Below are 20,903 nucleotides of genomic sequence, written 5' to 3' on the forward strand. Positions count from 1 at the left end.
TCTCTAGGGGGGGGGCAGTACATGTCCTCAGGGTTTGTCGCTGGGTAAATCTCTAGGGGGGGGGCAGTACATGTCCCCGGGGTTTGTCGCTGGGTAAATCTCTAGGGGGGGGGCAGTACATGTCCCCGGGGTTTGTCGCTGGGTAAATCTAAAAAAGGAGTTCTTCAGGTTTTTCTCCGGGGGGGGGGGGGGGGACTCTGACCGTCCCTTGGGATACCGAGTCATTGTCTTTTTTGTTGTCTTTTTGATAATCGGCTCCCTCCCGTGTTTTCCATTCGCCGGGGTGGAGTCACCTGTGATTAGGTAACGAATTGTAAGAATAGCTCCGGAACCGCCCGGGGTGGGACGCCTCCCGATACGCCATAGAATCATTCCTGGGATTCATTGAGTCTGCTCTGTACGAGGAACGACTCAGAACTCGGCTCACCACCAGGACTCAGCACCCCGATGGGGATCAGTCTACGAGCAACTTCTACAAGAGCGGAGGGGTTAGCACCTCTGTCAGGTTTGTATTGCTTCACTTCTTGTTCACGTGACGGGGGGGGGGGGGGGGGCAGAGGACAGGAAGTGAAGGGAAATCTCTTTAATGGGGAAGGAGATTGCAACATAGATTCATTTTACATTTTTCAGCAGAGACAAGAAAGAGTTAAAGTGGAACTTCACTCTCTCAATCAGCATTGACTATATTAATCCGGACGCTACTCGCAGTATTACGTAGATAGGGAGGTTTATATTATTTACTTGTTTTACATTTTTTTTTTTAACCATTTCTTTAGTTACTTTCCATGCCTAGGCAAAGGTTGTCATTCATCCCAGGAGTCTCACATAGTCACATAAAAGACACAAGTCCATCCAGTTCAACCATATTTCAGTCTTCAGGAGGGGAGGAGGGGCTTTCTCAGCTGAACACACCCTCCTGCCTGCATGCTCAAAGCTAAGGGCAGATGGATTCCAGGAAGTAAATGCTACATGAATCATTTGCCCTTACAGCCAGAAATGCTAGGGGGGGGGGGGGGGGAGTTTGCATTGAATATTAAAAATGAATAAAATTTGGTTTGCGGTGCTCAGATACAGTGTAGTTCCTTTTTTAAGGTTTCACGATGGCACAGTGGCAGCAATTGATGGGCACAGTGGCTGCAATTGATGGGCACGGTGGCAGCATTTGATGGGAACATTAGTGGCATTCGATGGGCACAGTGGCGACATTCCATGGGCACAGGGGCAGCATTTGATAGCACAATGGCTGCATTTGATGGGCACAGGGGAGCATTTGATGGGTACAGTGGCTGCAATTGATGGGCACAGTGGCGACCTTCGATGGGCACAGGGGCAGCATTTGATAGCACAATGGCTGCATTTGATGGGCACAGGGGAGCATTTGATGGGCACAGTGGCTGCAATTGATGGGCACAGTGGCTGCAATTGATGGGCACAGTGGCAGCATTTGACGGGAACATTAGTGGCATTCGATGGGCACAGGGGCAGCATTTGATAGCACAATGGCTGCATTTGATGGGCACAGGGGAGCATTTGATGGGCACAGTGGCTGCAATTGATGGGCACAGTGGCAGCATTTGACGGGAACATTAGTGGTATTCGATGGGCACAGTGGCGACATTCGATGGGCACAGGGGCAGCATTTGATAGCACAATGGCTGCATTTGATGGGCACAGGGGAGCATTTGATGGGCACAGTGGCTGCAATTGATGGGCACAGTGGCTACAATTTATGGGCACAATGGCAGCATTTGATGGGAACATTAGTGGTGTTCGATGGGCACAGTGGCGACATTCGATGGGCACAGGGGCAGCATTTGATGGCACAGGGGCAGCATTTGATGGCACAGTGGCAGCATTTGATGGGAACATTAGTGGTGTTCGATGGGCACAGTGGCGACATTCAATGGGCACAGGGGCAGCATTTGATGGCACAGGGGCAGCATTTGATGGCACAGTGGCTGCATTTGATGGGAACATTAGTGGCATTTAATGGACAGTGGCGACATTCGATGGGCACAGGGGCAGCATTTGATAGCACAATGGCTGCATTTGATGGGCACGGGGGAGCATTTGATGGGCACAGTGGCTGCAATTGATGGGCACAGTGGCTGCAATTGATGGGCACAGTGGCAGCATTTGACGGGAACATTAGTGGTATTCGATGGGCACAGGGGCAGCATTTGATAGCAAAATGGCTTCATTTGATGGGCACAGTGGCTGCAATTGATGGGTTTTTGTCCAGAATTTTTCAGATTGTTTGCACCCCCCCAAAAGCCGGCTCTCAAATTTTTCGACGGAAGAAATTCCGATCGTCTGCTCGGAAGTATTAAACTTAATTTTCTCGGCACGTCACCGGCGTTCTTGACGGTCGAAATTTCAGAGAACTTTTGTGTGACCGTGTGTATGCAAGCCAAGCTTTAAGTGGAATTCCGTCGAGAAAAACCATCCAAGATTTTTCCGACAGAAAATCCGATCGTGTGTAGGTGGCATTACAGAAGAAGAGGCGAGGGTAAACCTTTCAATGTGGTCACCTGTTCTGGTGACATCTGGAGGGCAGAATGTCCTTCACTTGGTAAGATCTCCTCTCACTTGCGGTTGTGTCTCCTTTTCTTGTTGGTTTCTCGTTTTCTGTTTGTAGGTCCTTCCAAGCTCAGTCTCCATGATGCTCTCAATGACAACCCTCGTCGTCCTCTCCTGGGTCCTGTGGGGTCTCCTTACCATGGCTGTTGATGTGCAGCCATCTAACAAAGACACGCAGAAGCCCACCGTCCGTCCCGTGTTCAGCGCTCGCCCTTTCACGGTGGCGTGGAATGCGCCCACTCAGAACTGCCAGCTCCGTTACAATGCGTCTCTTGACCTTCGACTTTTTGACATAATCTCAACACCCACTGAGGGAATTGTGGGCCAGAATCTCACCCTCTTCTACAAGGAGCGCCTGGGGCTCTACCCTTACTACAACCAGTACAATGTTTCCGTCAACGGAGGCGTGCCCCAGAATGCCAGTCTGCAGGCTCACCTGGACCAGATGTTGTTCGGGATTAACAAATACATGACGTCAGATAATAAAACCGCATTGGGGGTCATTGACTGGGAGGAATGGCGACCCATTTGGGTTCGGAACTGGAATATGATGGACATATACAGGCAAGCTTCCAGGCAGCTGGTGGCTTCTCGATATGCCAACTGGACGGCCGAAAAGGTGAACAGGGAAGCTCAGAATCAATTTGAAAAATCCGCCCGTGAGTTCATGGTAGAAACGCTGCTTTACGCCAAAAAGCTCCGACCCAACCAACTCTGGGGGTACTACCTGTACCCGGACTGCCACAACTATGACTACTCAACCAACTGGGATAATTATACTGGCCAGTGCCCCGATGTGGAGATGGCACGCAATGACCAATTATGGTGGATTTGGAAGGAGAGTACCGCCCTTTATCCCTCCATCTACCTAGACTTCGCTCTTAGGTCTTCCGTGAATGGTCGCAACTTTGCCCGCTACCGGGTAAAAGAGGCCATGAGGATGGCACCACAACACAGAAGTCACTCTCTGCCTGTTTTTGTGTACGCAAGACCCACCTACAAAGAAAAGAACGACCTTCTTTCCCAGGTAAGACAACACAATGAGCGATGTACACCAGCAGAAAGGTCCTTCCTTCTCTACCAATAGTGATCACCACCAGGGATCCTCAAACTACGGCCCTCCAGCTGTTGCGGAACTACACGTCCCATGAGGCATTGTAAACCTCTGACACTCACAGACATGACTGGGCATGATGGGAATTGTAGTTCCTGAACAACTGGAGGGCCGTAGTTTGAAGACCCATGACCTACACGAAGGAGCGGGATGGTATAATAAGGGTTCAGTGAAGCAAAACTATGGGGGAGTCCAACAACAGAGTTTGCCGATTCTTTCATATAACAAGTGGAGAGTTCTTCTCTGCTCACTCAGCCGTCAAAAGAAAATATCTGGGCAGTCTGCCAAGTTTTTAACAGGAAACATTGTAACTAACGCTTCCTTCTTAGATCAAAGGGATAAACTTCTGTGTGTAAAGAAAATGGGCAGTTTTCCAAGTTTGTAACAACATGAAACATTGTAACTAACGCTTCCTTCTTAGAGCAAATTTTTGTTGGTGTGTAAATGTGGGAAGTTTAACCACTTAGAGCCGGGTTCACACAGGGGCGGCACGACTTTGGGGGCGACTCGGCAAGGCGATCTCAAGACGACTTGCAAAATTACTTCTGTATTGAAGTCAATGCAAGTCGCCCCTAATGTTGTACAAGAACCTTTTTTCAAAGTCGGAGTGACGCAGAAAAAGGTTTTTGTATGACTTGTAAGACAAGTGGAGAAGTCTCTCCACTTGTTCTATTGAATAGAGTGGAGTGCGACTTGTCAGGCGGCTGAGTCACCTGACGAGTCGCCCCTGTGTGAACTGGCTCTTAAAGTCCAAGGGCTAGATTCAGGTAGCTGCGCTTGATCTTACAGCGGCGCAGCGTATCATATTTACGCTACGCCGCCGCAACTTACAGGAGCAAGTGCAGTATTCACAAAGCACTTGCTCCATAAGTTGCGGCGGCATAGCGTAAATGGGGCCGGCGTAAGCGCACCTAATTCAAATGTGGAAGGGGGGCGTGTTTTATGTAAATCTATGATGACCCGACGTGATTGACGTTTTGTACGAACGGCGCATGTGCCGTCCGTGTACATATCCCAGTGTGCATTGCTCCCAAGTACGCAGCAACGACGTATTGGATTCGACGTGGGAACGACGTCCATACTTAACATTGCGTGCGCCTCATAGAAGCAGGAGCAACGTTACGCCGTAAAAAGCCTTACGCAAACAATCGGCGTATCTAGGTAATTTGCATACTCTACACTGAAAACGATGGAAGCGCCACCTAGTGGCCAGCGTGAGAATGCACCCTAAGATACGATAGCGTAAGAGAATTCCGCCAGTCGGATCTTAGGCTAATGTCGGCGTATCTTGCTTTCTGAATACAGAAAGAAGATACGCCGGCGCAGATTTGAATTTACGCAGCGTATCAATATATACGCCGGCGTAAATTCTTTCTGAATCTACCCCCAAATCTTTTTCTGACACTTGTTTCTTAAGTTAAAATCAATATTTTTTGCTGGGGGTTCCTTGAGCTGTGACTGATTGACCTTCCGTTAGATAATGCCTGCATACTAGAATTCCATCAAGGGTGGCATTCTGACCACCAATGTAAGGAACATTCTTCCCACTGATCACCAATGTAAGGGACATTCTTCCCAATTTTGTTTATTAAAAGTCTTGCAAACAAAAAGCATAAAATCACTATAAGATATACATAAATATACACATATTTACATAAATGAAAATAAATATAGCAAATCTGCTCTCAAACAAAAGACTTTACAGCAAAGCAAAAATTATGTAATCACCAGAAAAATAAATCTTAATACAAACTCACACCACTACACCAGACAAACCTGCAAGGTCAAGAAACAAACCCACACCCATTATGCATGCAGCCCTTCTAAGAAACGTCCAACACCATACATCTACCTATTTCTACCTCAATTATCCGCCGGCACGTTACCATATCGGTTTCAAAAAGTACCGCAACTCCGCTGCAGGGCTCAGCCGCAAGAGACCAAAAGGAGGGACCGCATCTCCACTCCCTTTTTGCCAGATGGACATCGGCCAAAGTATGGAGCCAGGTCTCTTGCAAAAATAAAATCTCAGCATCAAACTCGCTGAGCAAAAATAAGGCCATATCACGAGCTCTTGCAGATTTAATGCTGGCGACATTAATGGTCGCCACCTTTATCGGAGGGGGAACTGCCATCAGGATGATTGGGGTAGTCGTTTCTTGACCTTCACCACACTCTCATCACCAGAAACCGCTCTCTTCAAACAACGTGACTCCCCCTCATCCATAGATGATAAGGGAGAAGACAAAGACATCTCATCATCCGACAACACAGAAAAGGTGTTACCAAGGGGAACCCCTCTTGGATCCGACTCTGAGGAAGAGACGACTGGTTTTCTTGTCTTTCTCTTCATTTTTTTCCTCCTCCTAATCTTCTCCCACCCCTCCTCATCCGAATCCCCATCAATGGAATGTGAAACATGGGGTACGGACACCCTTCCATCAGCCCCACCCCCATCCAGCACCCCCACATTCCCCTGACCACGCTTGCGCTGCCGAGGGGCAGGGACTGGAGGCTGAGTGGGAAGATCCGCTAAACCTGCCCCCCCAGCAGCCTCCGCCAGTCTGGAGGATCTACGAATAGATGGATTAGGGACAGGAGGGACAGATTTAGGGACCACATCTCTAGGGGGAACAGAAACAGATGTCACAGACACAGAAGGGACAGACTCAGGGACCACATCACTAAGGGGAACAGAAACAGATGTCACAGACACAGGAGGGACAGACTCAGGGACCACATCACTAGGGGGAACAGAAACAGATGTCACAGACACAGGAGGGACAACAAGAGTTTCAGTGGCCTCATCCTCCTTATCCAGCCTCTGCAGCTCAGCCTCCAACCCTGGCAGGTTATGTAATGCCTCCGGGCATTGACTGTACGGGTGACCAAGTTTTTGGCACAAATTGCACCGAATGTCAGTACAGTCTTTAGCCAAATGGCCAAGCTCCTGGCACAAAGAACATTTCTTGCGGGTGCAGGTGGAGGCAAAATGGCCCTTGTCACCACATTTATTGCACACCTTAGGCTGACCCTGGTAAAAAATGGTCAGCCTGTCCCTCCCCAGAAAGGCTGAACAGGGCAGATGTTGAACAACATTTCCCTGCACCCCCAATTTTAGTGACACTGTCCAGGCCCCTGTCCATATCCCATGCTGATCAAGGACCTTCCGCAGTGGAGCGAGGACTTCACCATAGCGGCGTAACCATACTACCAAATCAGCCTCTGGGATGGATTCGTTACGCACAAGGATCGTCACTGATTTTATTAGAGGCTGCCTGGAAACCACCTTTGGCATCCAACCATTCCACTGCGGAAGGTCCCTGCGCCCCCTAAAACGCTCCCAAAATAAATCCAGACCCTCAGGCTTTACAAAGGACAAATCAAATTCCCAACTCCCAACGGGACAAATCAAAGCAAAAATGTCTGCGACTTTGAACCCCATTTCCAGGATCAACTCTGCCACCCTCCCCCTTACTGGTGGGGTCCCCTCCCCCTCCCACTTCAACTGGACCACATTTCTCCGCTTATACCCACCAACCATCCCACCACTAAAACCCCCCAAATTGTGACCACCAACATTTGCACCATTCCCCCCACCCTCCCTGGTGCGATTCCCCAAAACCGACGCGTAACTCCCAGCAGATAAACCATTGGTTTGTTTTGAACCATCTGACACATTTGTAGCAGATATCGATTGCACAGATTTGGTCTGAACAATCGGTGAGTCTTTCCTCTGCTGAGCAGGGGGAGGAATGTCATTTTGATTTTTCCCAGCAGTATTAACCCCTTCACCACCCACCACATCCATTGTTTTATCATTACTGTCATTCTTAGAACTTGCTGGAATATTCACAGTTCCTGCAGTCTTCCCAGCAGTGTCAGTTCCCACTGCTGTGCTTGTAGAAGCTTCAGCTGGTCGGTTCTCTTCTGTCAGGACAGGGTTGTCATCAGGGGATAGTGCAGGCTGGTCTGACACTGCAACAGGTGAAACCTCCATTGCTTCTTCCACTGCACATGGTGCAATATGCTGATCCCCTCCCCCACCACAGGGAGGCTCAGGTGAGGCAATCTCATTGCTGGTAACAGGCATACCTTGTGCTGCAAACTTAGAGGAACTACAGGTCCCAGCAGAAACTCCAGGCAGCGCTCTGCACAAGGCCTTCCCTTTCTGCTCCTTAGTCAGGACACCGTCCACCACAGCAGGTTGGGCAGACATGTTGGAAGGCAGTGAGGTGTGCTGAGATTTCTCCACCTGTACTGGCTTGGCTTCAGGGACTTCTGTATTAGCAGGCTTGTTTGCTCTCAGGGGTGACTCCATCTCCTGGATACATTTCAGGGTTCCATGCTCACTCTCAACCCCCTGGCTGGTTGCCGTCAGCGATTCCAAGCCCTGACATGGAGGGAGAGGTGCAGAGGCAGGTGGACCCGCGTCATCCATTATCTGAGGCTCCTGCTGGTCCCTGGAAACTGCTGTCTGGCTGGCAAATCTCCTCTCATTATCAAACTTTTCTCCACTTTTATCTTTCAGCTTTTCCAAAAATAAAGATTGTTCCTTTACCTTTTCCTCCAATTCCTGCAACTCAGGCTTCATGGCCAAACGATTTTTACTCCAGGCCTGGAAATACTTGATTTTGAAGGATTTATGTTCAGCCTTCAAAATTTTAAGTTTTTCTTCAGCTCTTCCAATCGCTCTAAAACGATCAATGCTCTTCTGACTGAAGACATTCGCATCCACAGCAGGGCCTGGACCTACAGACAGATCCTCCACCTCCTCCTCACTAGGCCCCGTATCATCAGGGGGATCCGTCCCGGGGCCTCCCCCAGGATCAGGCATTATTCCTGGGCCAAGCTAGCAGGCAAGGCCCAGGCTTGAAAAAGGTTGGATCTCTCAGAGAGCTCCTTGGGTGTGTCCTCCTCCTTCTTCCCACTGATCACCAATGTAAGGAACATTCTTCTCACTGATCACCAATGTAAGGAACATTCTTCCCACTGATCACCAATGTAAGGGACATTCTTCCCACTGATCACCAATGTAAGGGACATTCTTCCCTCTGATCACCAATGTAAGGGACATTCTTCCCTCTGATCACCAATGTAAGGGACATTCTTCCCACTGATCACCAATGTAAGGAACATTCTTCTCACTGATCACCAATGTAAGGGACATTCTTCTCACTGATCACCAATGTAAGGGACATTCTTCCCACTGATCACCAATGTAAGGAACATTCTTCTCACTGATCACCAATGTAAGGAACATTCTTCCCACTGATCACCAATGTAAGGGACATTCTTCTCACTGATCACCAATGTAAGGGACATTCTTCCCACTGATCACCAATGTAAGGAACATTCTTCTCACTGATCACCAATGTAAGGGACATTCTTCTCACTGATCACCAATGTAAGGAACATTCTTCTCACTGATCACCAATGTAAGGGACATTCTTCCCACTGATCACCAATGTAAGGGACATTCTTCCCACTGATCACCAATGTAAGGGACATTCTTCTCACTGATCACCAATGTAAGGGACATTCTTCTCACTGATCACCAATGTAAGGGACATTCTTCCCACTGATCACCAATGTAAGGGACATTCTTCCCACTGATCACCAATGTAAGGGACATTCTTCCCACTGATCACCAATGTAAGGAACATTCTTCCCACTGATCACCAATGTAAGGGACATTCTTCCCACTGATCACCAATGTAAGGAACATTCTTCTCACTGATCACCAATGTAAGGGGCATTCTTCTCACTGATCACCAATGTAAGGGACATTCTTCCCACTGATCACCAATGTAAGGAACATTCTTCTCACTGATCACCAATGTAAGGGGCATTCTTCTCACTGATCACCAATGTAAGGGACATTCTTCCCACTGATCACCAATGTAAGGGACATTCTTCTCACTGATCACCAATGTAAGGGACATTCTTCCCACTGATCACCAATGTAAGGGACATTCTTCCCACTGATCACCAATGTAAGGGACATTCTTCCTACTGATCACCAATGTAAGGAACATTCTTCTCACTGATCACCAATGTAAGGGACATTCTTCCCACTGATCACCAATGTAAGGGACATTCTTCTCACTGATCACCAATGTAAGGGACATTCTTCCCACTGATCACCAATGTAAGGGACATTCTTCCCACTGATCACCAATGTAAGGGACATTCTTCTCACTGATCACCAATGTAAGGAACATTCTTCCCACTGATCACCAATGTAAGGGACATTCTTCCCACTGATCACCAATGTAAGGGACATTCTTCCCACTGATCACCAATGTAAGGGACATTCTTCTCACTGATCACCAATGTAAGGGACATTCTTCTCACTGATCACCAATGTAAGGAACATTCTTCTCACTGATCACCAATGTAAGGGACATTCTTCTCACTGATCACCAATGTAAGGGACATTCTTCCCACTGATCACCAATGTAAGGAACATTCTTCCCACTGATCACCAATGTAAGGGACATTCTTCTCACTGATCACCAATGTAAGGGACATTCTTCTCACTGATCACCAATGTAAGGGACATTCTTCTCACTGATCTCCAATGTAAGGGACATTCTTCCCACTGATCACCAATGTAAGGAACATTCTTCTCACTGATCACCAATGTAAGGAACATTCTTCCCACTGATCACCAATGTAAGGAACATTCTTCCCACTGATCACCAATGTAAGGAACATTCTTCTCACTGATCACCAATGTAAGGGACATTCTTCCCACTGATCACCAATGTAAGGGACATTCTTCTCACTGATCACCAATGTAAGGGACATTCTTCCCACTGATCACCAATGTAAGGGACATTCTTCTCACTGATCACCAATGTAAGGGACATTCTTCTCACTGATCACCAATGTAAGGAACATTCTTCCCACTGATCACCAATGTAAGGGACATTCTTCTCACTGATCACCAATGTAAGGGACATTCTTCTCACTGATCACCAATGTAAGGAACATTCTTCTCACTGATCACCAATGTAAGGAACATTCTTCTCACTGATCACCAATGTAAGGGACATTCTTCCCACTGATCACCAATGTAAGGGACATTCTTCCCACTGATCACCAATGTAAGGGACATTCTTCTCACTGATCACCAATGTAAGGGACATTCTTCTCACTGATCACCAATGTAAGGGACATTCTTCTCACTGATCACCAATGTAAGGGGCATTCTTCCCACTGATCACCAATGTAAGGGACATTCTTCCCACTGATCACCAATGTAAGGGACATTCTTCCCACTGATCACCAATGTAAGGGACATTCTTCTCACTGATCACCAATGTAAGGGACATTCTTCTCACTGATCACCAATGTAAGGGACATTCTTCTCACTGATCACCAATGTAAGGAACATTCTTCCCACTGATCACCAATGTAAGGGACATTCTTCCCACTGATCACCAATGTAAGGAACATTCTTCTCACTGATCACCAATGTAAGGGACATTCTTCCCACTGATCACCAATGTAAGGAACATTCTTCTCACTGATCACCAATGTAAGGGACATTCTTCCCAATTTTGTTTATTAAAAGTCTTGCAAACAAAAAGCATAAAATCACTATAAGATATACATAAATATACACATATTTACATAAATGAAAATAAATATAGCAAATCTGCTCTCAAACAAAAGACTTTACAGCAAAGCAAAAATCATGTAATCACCAGGAAAGTAAATCTTAATACAAACTCACACCACTACACCAGACAAACCTGCAAGGTCAAGATACAAACCCGCACCCATTATGCATGCAGCCCTTCTAAGAAACGTCCAACACCATGCATCCACCTATTTGTACCTCAATTACCCGCCGGCGCGTTACCATATCGGTTTCAAAAAGTACCGCAACTCCGCTGCAGGGCTCAGCCGCAAGAGACCAAAAGGAGGGACCGCCTCTCCACTCCCTTTTTGCCAGGTGGACATCGGCCAAAGTATGGAGCCAGGTCTCTTGCAAAAATAAAATCTCGGCATCAAACTCGCTGAGCAAAAATAAGGCCATATCACGAGCTCTTGCAGATTTAATGCTGGCGACATTAATGGTCGCCACCTTTATCGGAGGGGGAACTGCCATCAGGATGATTGGGGTAGTCGTTTCTTGACCTTCACCACACTCTCATCACCAGAAACCGCTCTCTTCAAACAACGTGACTCATCCATAGATGAAAAAGAAGAAGACAAAGACATCTTTTCACCTGACAACACATTAAAGGTGTTACCAAGGGGAACCCCTCCTGGATCCGACTCTGAGGAAGAGACGACCGGTTTTCTTGTCTTTCTCTTCATTTTTTTCCTCCTCCTAATCTTCTCCCACCCCTCCTCATCCGAATCCCCATCAATGGAATGTGAAACATGGGGTACGGACACCCTTCCATCAGCCCCACCCTCATCCAGCACCCCCACATTCCCCTGACCACGCTTGCGCTGCCGAGGGGCAGGGACTGGAGGCTGAGTGGGAAGATCCGCTAAACCTGCCCCCCCAGCAGCCTCCGCCAGTCTGGAGGATCTACGAATAGATGGATTAGGGACAGGAGGGACAGATTTAGGGACCACATCTCTAGGGGGAACAGAAACAGATGTCACAGACACAGAAGGGACAGACTCAAGGACCACATCACTAAGGGGAACAGAAACAGATGTCACAGACACAGGAGGGACAGACTCAGGGACCACATCACTAGGGGGAACAGAAACAGATGTCACAGACACAGGAGGGACAACAAGAGTTTCAGTGGCCTCATCCTCCTTATCCAGCCTCTGCAGCTCAGCCTCCAACCCTGGCAGGTTATGTAATGCCTCCGGGCATTGACTGTACGGGTGACCAAGTTTTTGGCACAAATTGCACCGAATGTCAGTACAGTCTTTAGCCAAATGGCCGAGCTCCTGGCACAAAGAACATTTCTTGCGGGTGCAGGTGGAGGCAAAATGGCCCTTGTCACCACATTTATTGCACACCTTAGGCTGACCCTGGTAAAAAATGGTCAGCCTATCCCTCCCCAGAAAGGCTGAACAGGGCAGATGTTGAACAACATTTCCCTGCACCCCCAATTTTAGTGACACTGTCCAGGCCCCTGTCCATATCCCATGCTGATCAAGGACCTTCCGCAGTGGAGCGAGGACTTCGCCATATCGGCGTAACCATACTAACAAATCAGCCTCTGGGATGGATTCGTTACGCACAAGGATCGTCACTGATTTTATTAGAGGCTGCCTGGAAACCACCTTTGGCATCCAACCATTCCACTGCGGAAGGTCCCTGCGCCCCCTAAAACGTTCCCAAAATAAATCCAGACCCTCAGGTTTTACAAAGGACAAATCAAATTCCCAACTCCCAACGGGACAAATCAAAGCAAAAATGTCTGCGACTTTGAACCCCATTTCCAGGATCAACTCTGCCACCCTCCCCCTTACTGGTGGGGTCCCCTCCCCCTCCCACTTCAACTGGACCACGTTTCTCCGCTTATACCCACCAACCATCCCCCCACTAAACCCCCCCAAATTGTGACCACCAACATTTGTACCATTCCCCCCACCCTCCTTGGTGCGACCCCCCAAAACTGACGCGTAGGTCGCAGCAAATAAACCATTGGTTTGTTTTGAACCATCTGACACATTTGTAGCAGATATCGATTGCACAGATTTGGTCTGAACAGTCAGTGAGTCTTTCCTCTGCTGAGCAGGGGGAGGAATGTCATTTTTATTTTTCCCAGCAGTATTAACCCCTTCACCACCCACCACATCCATTGTTTTATCATTACTGTCATTCTTAGTACTTGCTGGAATATTCACAGTTCCTGCAGTCTTCCCAGCAGTGTCAGTTCCCACTGCTGTGCTTGTAGAAGCTTCAGCTGGTCGGTTCTCTTCTGTCAGGACAGGGTTGTCATCAGGGGATAGTGCAGGCTGGTCTGACACTGCAACAGGTGAAACCTCCATTGCTTCTTCCACTACACATGGTGCAATATGCTGATCCCCTCCCCCACCACAGGGAGGCTCAGGTGAGGCAATCTCATTGCTGGTAACAGGCATACCTTGTGCTGCAAACTTAGAGGAACTACAGGTCCCAGCAGAAACTCCAGGCAGCACTTTGCACAAGGCCTTCCCTTTCTGCTCCTTAGTCAGGACACCGTCAACCACAGCAAGTTGGGCAGACATGTTGGAAGACAGTGAGGTGTGCTGACATTTCTCCACCTGTACTGGCTTGGCTTCAGGGACTTCTGTAAAAGCAGGCTTGTTTGCTCTCAGGGGTGACTCCATCTCCTGGATACATTTCAGGGTGCCATGCTCACTCTCAAGCCCCTGGCTGGTTGCCGTCGGCGATTCCAAGCCCTGACATGGAGGGAGAGGTGCAGAGGCAGATGGGCCCGGGTCATCCATTATCTGTTGCTGGTCCCTGGAACTTGCTGTCTGGCTGGCAAATCTCCTCTCATTAGCAAACTTTTCTCCACTTTTATCTTTCAGCTTTTCCAATAATAAAGATTGTTCCTTTACCTTTTCCTCCAATTCCTGCAACTCAGGCTTCATGGCCAAACGATTTTTACTCCAGGCCTGGAAATATTTGATTTTGAAGGATTTGTGTTCAGCCTTTAAAATTTTAAGTTTTTCTTCAGCTCTTCCAATCGCCCTAAAACGATCAATGATCTTCTGACTGAAGACATTTGCATCCACAGCAGGGCCTGGATCTACAGACAGATCCTCCACCTCCTCCTCACTAGGCCCCGTATCATCAGGGGGATCCGTCCCGGGGCCTCCCCCAGGATCAGGCATTATTCCTGGGCCAAGCTAGCAGGCAAGGCCCAGGCTTGAAAAAAGGTTGGATCTCTCAGAGAGCTCCTAGGGTGTGTCCTCCTCCTTCTTCCCACTGATCACCAATGTAAGGAACATTCTTCTCACTGATCACCAATGTAAGGAACATTCTTCTCACTGATCACCAATGTAAGGAACATTCTTCCCACTGATCACCAATGTAAGGGACATTCTTCCCACTGATCACCAATGTAAGGGACATTCTTCCCTCTGATCACCAATGTAAGGGACATTCTTCCCTCTGATCACCAATGTAAGGGACATTCTTCCCACTGATCACCAATGTAAGGAACATTCTTCTCACTGATCACCAATGTAAGGGACATTCTTCTCACTGATCACCAATGTAAGGGACATTCTTCCCACTGATCACCAATGTAAGGAACATTCTTCTCACTGATCACCAATGTAAGGAACATTCTTCCCACTGATCACCAATGTAAGGGACATTCTTCTCACTGATCACCAATGTAAGGGACATTCTTCCCACTGATCACCAATGTAAGGAACATTCTTCTCACTGATCACCAATGTAAGGGACATTCTTCTCACTGATCACCAATGTAAGGAACATTCTTCTCACTGATCACCAATGTAAGGGACATTCTTCCCACTGATCACCAATGTAAGGAACATTCTTCCCACTGATCACCAATGTAAGGGACATTCTTCTCACTGATCACCAATGTAAGGGACATTCTTCTCACTGATCACCAATGTAAGGGACATTCTTCCCACTGATCACCAATGTAAGGGACATTCTTCCCACTGATCACCAATGTAAGGAACATTCTTCCCACTGATCACCAATGTAAGGAACATTCTTCCCACTGATCACCAATGTAAGGAACATTCTTCTCACTGATCACCAATGTAAGGGACATTCTTCCCACTGATCACCAATGTAAGGGACATTCTTCTCACTGATCACCAATGTAAGGAACATTCTTCCCACTGATCACCAATGTAAGGGACATTCTTCTCACTGATCACCAATGTAAGGGACATTCTTCTCACTGATCACCAATGTAAGGAACATTCTTCCCACTGATCACCAATGTAAGGGACATTCTTCTCACTGATCACCAATGTAAGGGACATTCTTCTCACTGATCACCAATGTAAGGGACATTCTTCTCACTGATCACCAATGTAAGGGACATTCTTCTCACTGATCACCAATGTAAGGGACATTCTTCTCACTGATCACCAATGTAAGGAACATTCTTCTCACTGATCACCAATGTAAGGAACATTCTTCTCACTGATCACCAATGTAAGGGACATTCTTCCCACTGATCACCAATGTAAGGGACATTCTTCCCACTGATCACCAATGTAAGGGACATTCTTCTCACTGATCACCAATGTAAGGGACATTCTTCTCACTGATCACCAATGTAAGGGACATTCTTCTCACTGATCACCAATGTAAGGGGCATTCTTCCCACTGATCACCAATGTAAGGGACATTCTTCCCACTGATCACCAATGTAAGGGACATTCTTCCCACTGATCACCAATGTAAGGGACATTCTTCTCACTGATCACCAATGTAAGGGACATTCTTCTCACTGATCACCAATGTAAGGGACATTCTTCTCACTGATCACCAATGTAAGGAACATTCTTCCCACTGATCACCAATGTAAGGGACATTCTTCCCACTGATCACCAATGTAAGGAACATTCTTCTCACTGATCACCAATGTAAGGGACATTCTTCCCACTGATCACCAATGTAAGGAACATTCTTCTCACTGATCACCAATGTAAGGGACATTCTTCTCACTGATCACCAATGTAAGGAACATTCTTCTCACTGATCACCAATGTAAGGGACATTCTTCCCACTGATCACCAATGTAAGGAACATTCTTCTCACTGATCACCAATGTAAGGGACATTCTTCTCACTGATCACCAATGTAAGGAACATTCTTCCCACTGATCACCAATGTAAGGGACATTCTTCCCACTGATCACCAATGTAAGGGACATTCATCCCACTGATCACCAATGTAAGGAACATTCTTCCCACTGATCACCAATGTAAGGGACATTCTTCTCACTGATCACCAATGTAAGGAACATTCTTCCCACTGATCACCAATGTAAGGGACATTCTTCTCACTGATCACCAATGTAAGGAACATTCTTCTCACTGATCACCAATGTAAGGGACATTCTTCTCACTGATCACCAATGTAAGGGACATTCTTCTCACTGATCACCAATGTAAGGAACATTCTTCCCACTGATCACCAATGTAAGGGACATTCTTCTCACTGATCACCAATGTAAGGGACATTCTTCCCACTGATCACCAATGTAAGGAACATTCTTCTCACTGATCACCAATGTAAGGGACATTCTTCTCACTGATCACCAATGTAAGGAACATTCTTCTCACTGATCACCAATGTAAGGGACATTCTTCTCACTGATCACCAATGTAAGGAACATTCTTCTCACTGATCACCAATGTAAGGGACATTCTTCCCACTGATCACCAATGTAAGGGACATTCTTCCCACTGATCACCAATGTAAGGGACATTCTTCTCACTGATCACCAATGTAAGGAACATTCTTCTCACTGATCACCAATGTAAGGGACATTCTTCTCACTGATCACCAATGTAAGGGACATTCTTCCCACTGATCACCAATGTAAGGGACATTCTTCTCACTGATCACCAATGTAAGGAACATTCTTCCCACTGATCACCAATGTAAGGGACATTCTTCCCACTGATTACCAATGTAAGGGACATTCTTCTCACTGATCACCAATGTAAGGGACATTCTTCTCACTGATCACCAATGTAAGGGACATTCTTCCCACTGATCACCAATGTAAGGGACATTCTTCTCACTGATCACCAATGTAAGGGACATTCTTCTCACTGATCACCAATGTAAGGGACATTCTTCCCACTGATCACCAATGTAAGGGACATTCTTCTCACTGATCACCAATGTAAGGGAGGGATATTGCATTAGGAGGCACATAGTAAGACACATGCATAGATGTGGACCCTTACTTCATCCTTGTTTGTTGCTCCAGGTTTCCATTATATGGCGCCATTTCTTTACGGTTTGGTGACAGGATGGAATATTTCTATGTGATCTTTTTGCTTTAAAAGTTTTATATTCTAACCAATAATTTTTGCATTTTCTGCCTCTAGATGGATCTCATCTCCACCGTCGGAGAGAGTGCGGCACAGGGGGCAGCGGGGGTGATATTTTGGGGTGATGCAGAATACGCCAAGAACAAGGTGAGTGTATGAAGACCCATATTGTGTGTTCTGATCCGGAATGAAGACCCATATTGTGTGTTCTGATCCGGAATGAAGACCCATATTGTGTGTTCTGATCCGGAGTTCTGTCCCTTGTCCCATCCATTCATCTCTTTCCTCTGCTCTTGTTACTTAAAGGAAACCCATCATGACAGACATGAATAGACTTCCATTTATGATTCCCTCCAGCTGTTCCTGTAGACATTGATGCCCCCTAAAGATGGATCCCTGGCACTTTCCCCAAAACATTTACATTGAACAATCATGGTGCCAGTGAAAGCGGAACACATGATCTGCATCAGAAAATGCTGCCTCAGTAGGCTATAAATCAGTGGCGGCTGGTGCTCCAAATTTTTGGGGGCACAAACAAACTGAAAAATTCTGGGAAAAAAAACAAACATCAATTGCAGCCTCACCATGCCATCAATTGCCGCCACTGTGCCCATCAATTGCCACCACTGTGCCATCAAATGCAAACACAGGGCCAGATTCTTGTAGTTCCTGCGGCGGCGTCGCGTAAGCCATTTACACTACGCCGCCCCAACTTACAGGAGCAAGTGCTGTATTCCCCAAACACTTGCTCCGTAGTTTGGAGCGGCGTAGTGTAATTGGCCCGGCGTATCCCCGCGTAATTCCAAGGGGGCGGCTTGTATTTAAATTAAGCGCGCCCCCGTGCCGTTCGAACTGCGCATGCGCCGAGCTTAAAATAGCCCAGTGCGCATGCTCCAGTTCTCGACGGAAAACGGCAATGACGCCGACGTGTGCATCATTGACGTAAAGTCGTATTCAAGAACGACTTAGTAAAACGACGTACCCGACGGGAAAAGATGATGCGGACCCGACGCCATACTTAACATGGCATACGTGGGACTGGCGTAAGGTTACCCCTCATATAGCAGGGGTAACCTTACGCTTACGCAAACGACGTAAGCGACGGTTACGCAACGCGATTTCGTTCGGGAATCGGCGTATCAGGCTCATTTGCATAAACAAATGAGACCTGAACGTAAACGCCACCTAGCGGCCGGCGGCGCATTACATTTAAGATCCGACAGTGTAAGTGACTTACACCAGTCGGATCCTAGCCTAAATCCGGCGTATCTTGTTTTGTGAATACAAAACAATGATACGCCGGCGGGAAATTCGATTTACGCCGGTGTATCAGTAGATACACCGGCGTAACTTGTTTGAGAATATGGCCCACTGTGCCCACCAATTGCCACCACTGTGCCATCAAATGCAGACACTGTGCCCACCAATTGCCACCACTGTGCCATCAAACGCAGCCACTGTGCCCATCAATTGCCTCCACTGTGCCATCAAACGCAGCCACTGTGCCCATCAATTGCCTCCACTGTGCCATCAAACGCAGACACTGTGCCCATCATTTTCCGCCACTGTGCCATCAAACACAGCCACTGTGCCCATCAATTGCCGCCACTGTGCCCATCAATTGCCGCCACTGTGCCCATCAATTGCCGCCACTGTGCCCATCAAACGCAGACACTGTGCCATCAAACGCCGACACTGTGCCCATCAATTTCCGCCACTGTGCCATCAAACGCAGACACTGCGCCCATCAATTTCCACCACTGTGCCATCAAACGCAGACACTGTGCCCATCAATTTCCGCCACTGTGCCATCAAACGCAGACACTGCGCCCATCAATTTCTGCCACTATGCCATCAATTTCTGCCACAATGCTTTAAACGCAGCCACTGTAACCATCAATTGCCTCCACTGTGCCATCAAACGCAGACACTGTGCCCATCAATTGCCACCACTGTGCCATCAAACGCAGAAACTGTGCCCATCAATTGCCACCACTGTGCCATCAAACACTGTGCCTATCAATTGCCACCACTGTGCCCATCAATTGCCGCCACTGTGCCATCAAACGCAGCCACTGTTCCATCAAACGCAGCCACTGTTCCATCAAACGCAGCCACTATGCCCATCAATTGCCACCACTATGCCCATCAAACGCCGCCACTGTGCCATATCAAATGCTCCCACTGTGCCATAAAATTCTCCCTCTGTGCCATCAACTGCTGCCAGTGTATCCCCCCGCTGTCTGCCCAGCACCTACCCTGTCTTGACGGGGCAGCGGGTGATGGCGGCGGGCAGCGAGCGCTGTCCTTCATGCTCCTCAATGTCTTCTCCCATCCTCTCTTCCTGTCCTCTGCTATGATTGGACGCCTGATAGGCGTTAACATCATCTGAAATCTGGGATGAGCTCTAGTGAGGGTGACGGGTGTGTGCTGAGTGTTATTTTCTAATCCGTTTCTCTTCCCCTCCCCCGCAGCAAACCTGCCAGAACATGACGTCGTACCTGGACGGAGATTTGGGTCAATACATCGTGAACGTCACCACCGCGGCCTCCCTCTGCAGCCAGACGCTCTGCGGCGGACACGGGCGCTGCCTGCGCAAAGAAAACGCTACCAATGCCTACCTACACCTCAACTCCGCCAACTTCTGCATCGTCCGGGCGCCCCCAGGGTCCAACGCGTCCCTTCCAATGTGGGCGGAGGGCCAGCTGTCGTCAGAGGACATCACATTTCTACGCGCGCATTTTCAATGTCAGTGTTACCTGGACTCTCCCTGCGGCTTTAAGGATCGCATGTTCAACGGTACAAAATCCTCGGGGTCCACCGGGGGCCCCGTACCGTCCTGGATAGTAATGGTTCTCTTGTTGGTGCTTCTGGACTGGTGAAAATCCTCGGGGGGGGGGGGGGACAATGTAAGAAGCGCAAGAAGGAGGAGCCAAATGACTTCCAAACTGAGGCTGTCATATTACAGCAAAAAATGTAAATGTATTTTATTGGGATTTTATGTGATAGACCAACACAAAGTGTCACATAATTGTGAAGTGGAAGGAAAATGATACAAATAAATATGTGAAAAGTGTGTGTGTGTGGGGGGGCATGGTAACTCTGGAGTAGCTGCACAGCTCAGGGGGGAGAATCTGTCCACAGGACAACTATTAGTGGTCTCTCCACAAATCTGCCCTTTATGCAAGAGTGACAAGAAGAAAGACATAAGAAGTCCTGTTTGCAG

At 47.7% G+C, this 20,903-nt stretch overlaps 1 protein-coding gene across 1 annotated transcript; it reads left to right on the forward strand.

The window, feature by feature from the left end:
- The first annotated feature begins 313 nt into the window (after positions 1-313).
- LOC120944968 (hyaluronidase-2-like) lies at positions 314-20,568 on the forward strand. Its single transcript, XM_040358761.1, has 4 exons — positions 314-505; positions 2,639-3,607; positions 17,735-17,824; positions 20,152-20,568. The coding sequence occupies exons 2-4, from the start codon at positions 2,660-2,662 to the stop codon at positions 20,557-20,559; spliced, it is 1,446 nt and encodes a 481-aa protein (XP_040214695.1). The 5' UTR covers positions 314-505; positions 2,639-2,659; the 3' UTR covers positions 20,560-20,568.
- The last annotated feature ends 335 nt before the right edge of the window (positions 20,569-20,903 follow it).

The sequence above is a fragment of the Rana temporaria genome, chromosome 7 (assembly GCF_905171775.1).
Source record: "Rana temporaria chromosome 7, aRanTem1.1, whole genome shotgun sequence".
NCBI classification, from domain to species: Eukaryota; Metazoa; Chordata; class Amphibia; order Anura; family Ranidae; genus Rana; species Rana temporaria.

Coding starts and splice junctions, on each gene's coding strand:
- LOC120944968 (XM_040358761.1), top strand. CDS start 2,660: ATGATGCTCTCAATGACAACCCTCGTCGTCCTCTCCTGGGTCCTGTGG. Junction 3,608..17,734: donor AGAACGACCTTCTTTCCCAG/GTAAGACAACAC, acceptor TTCTGCCTCTAG/ATGGATCTCATCTCCACCGT. Junction 17,825..20,151: donor CAGAATACGCCAAGAACAAG/GTGAGTGTATGA, acceptor CCTCCCCCGCAG/CAAACCTGCCAGAACATGAC.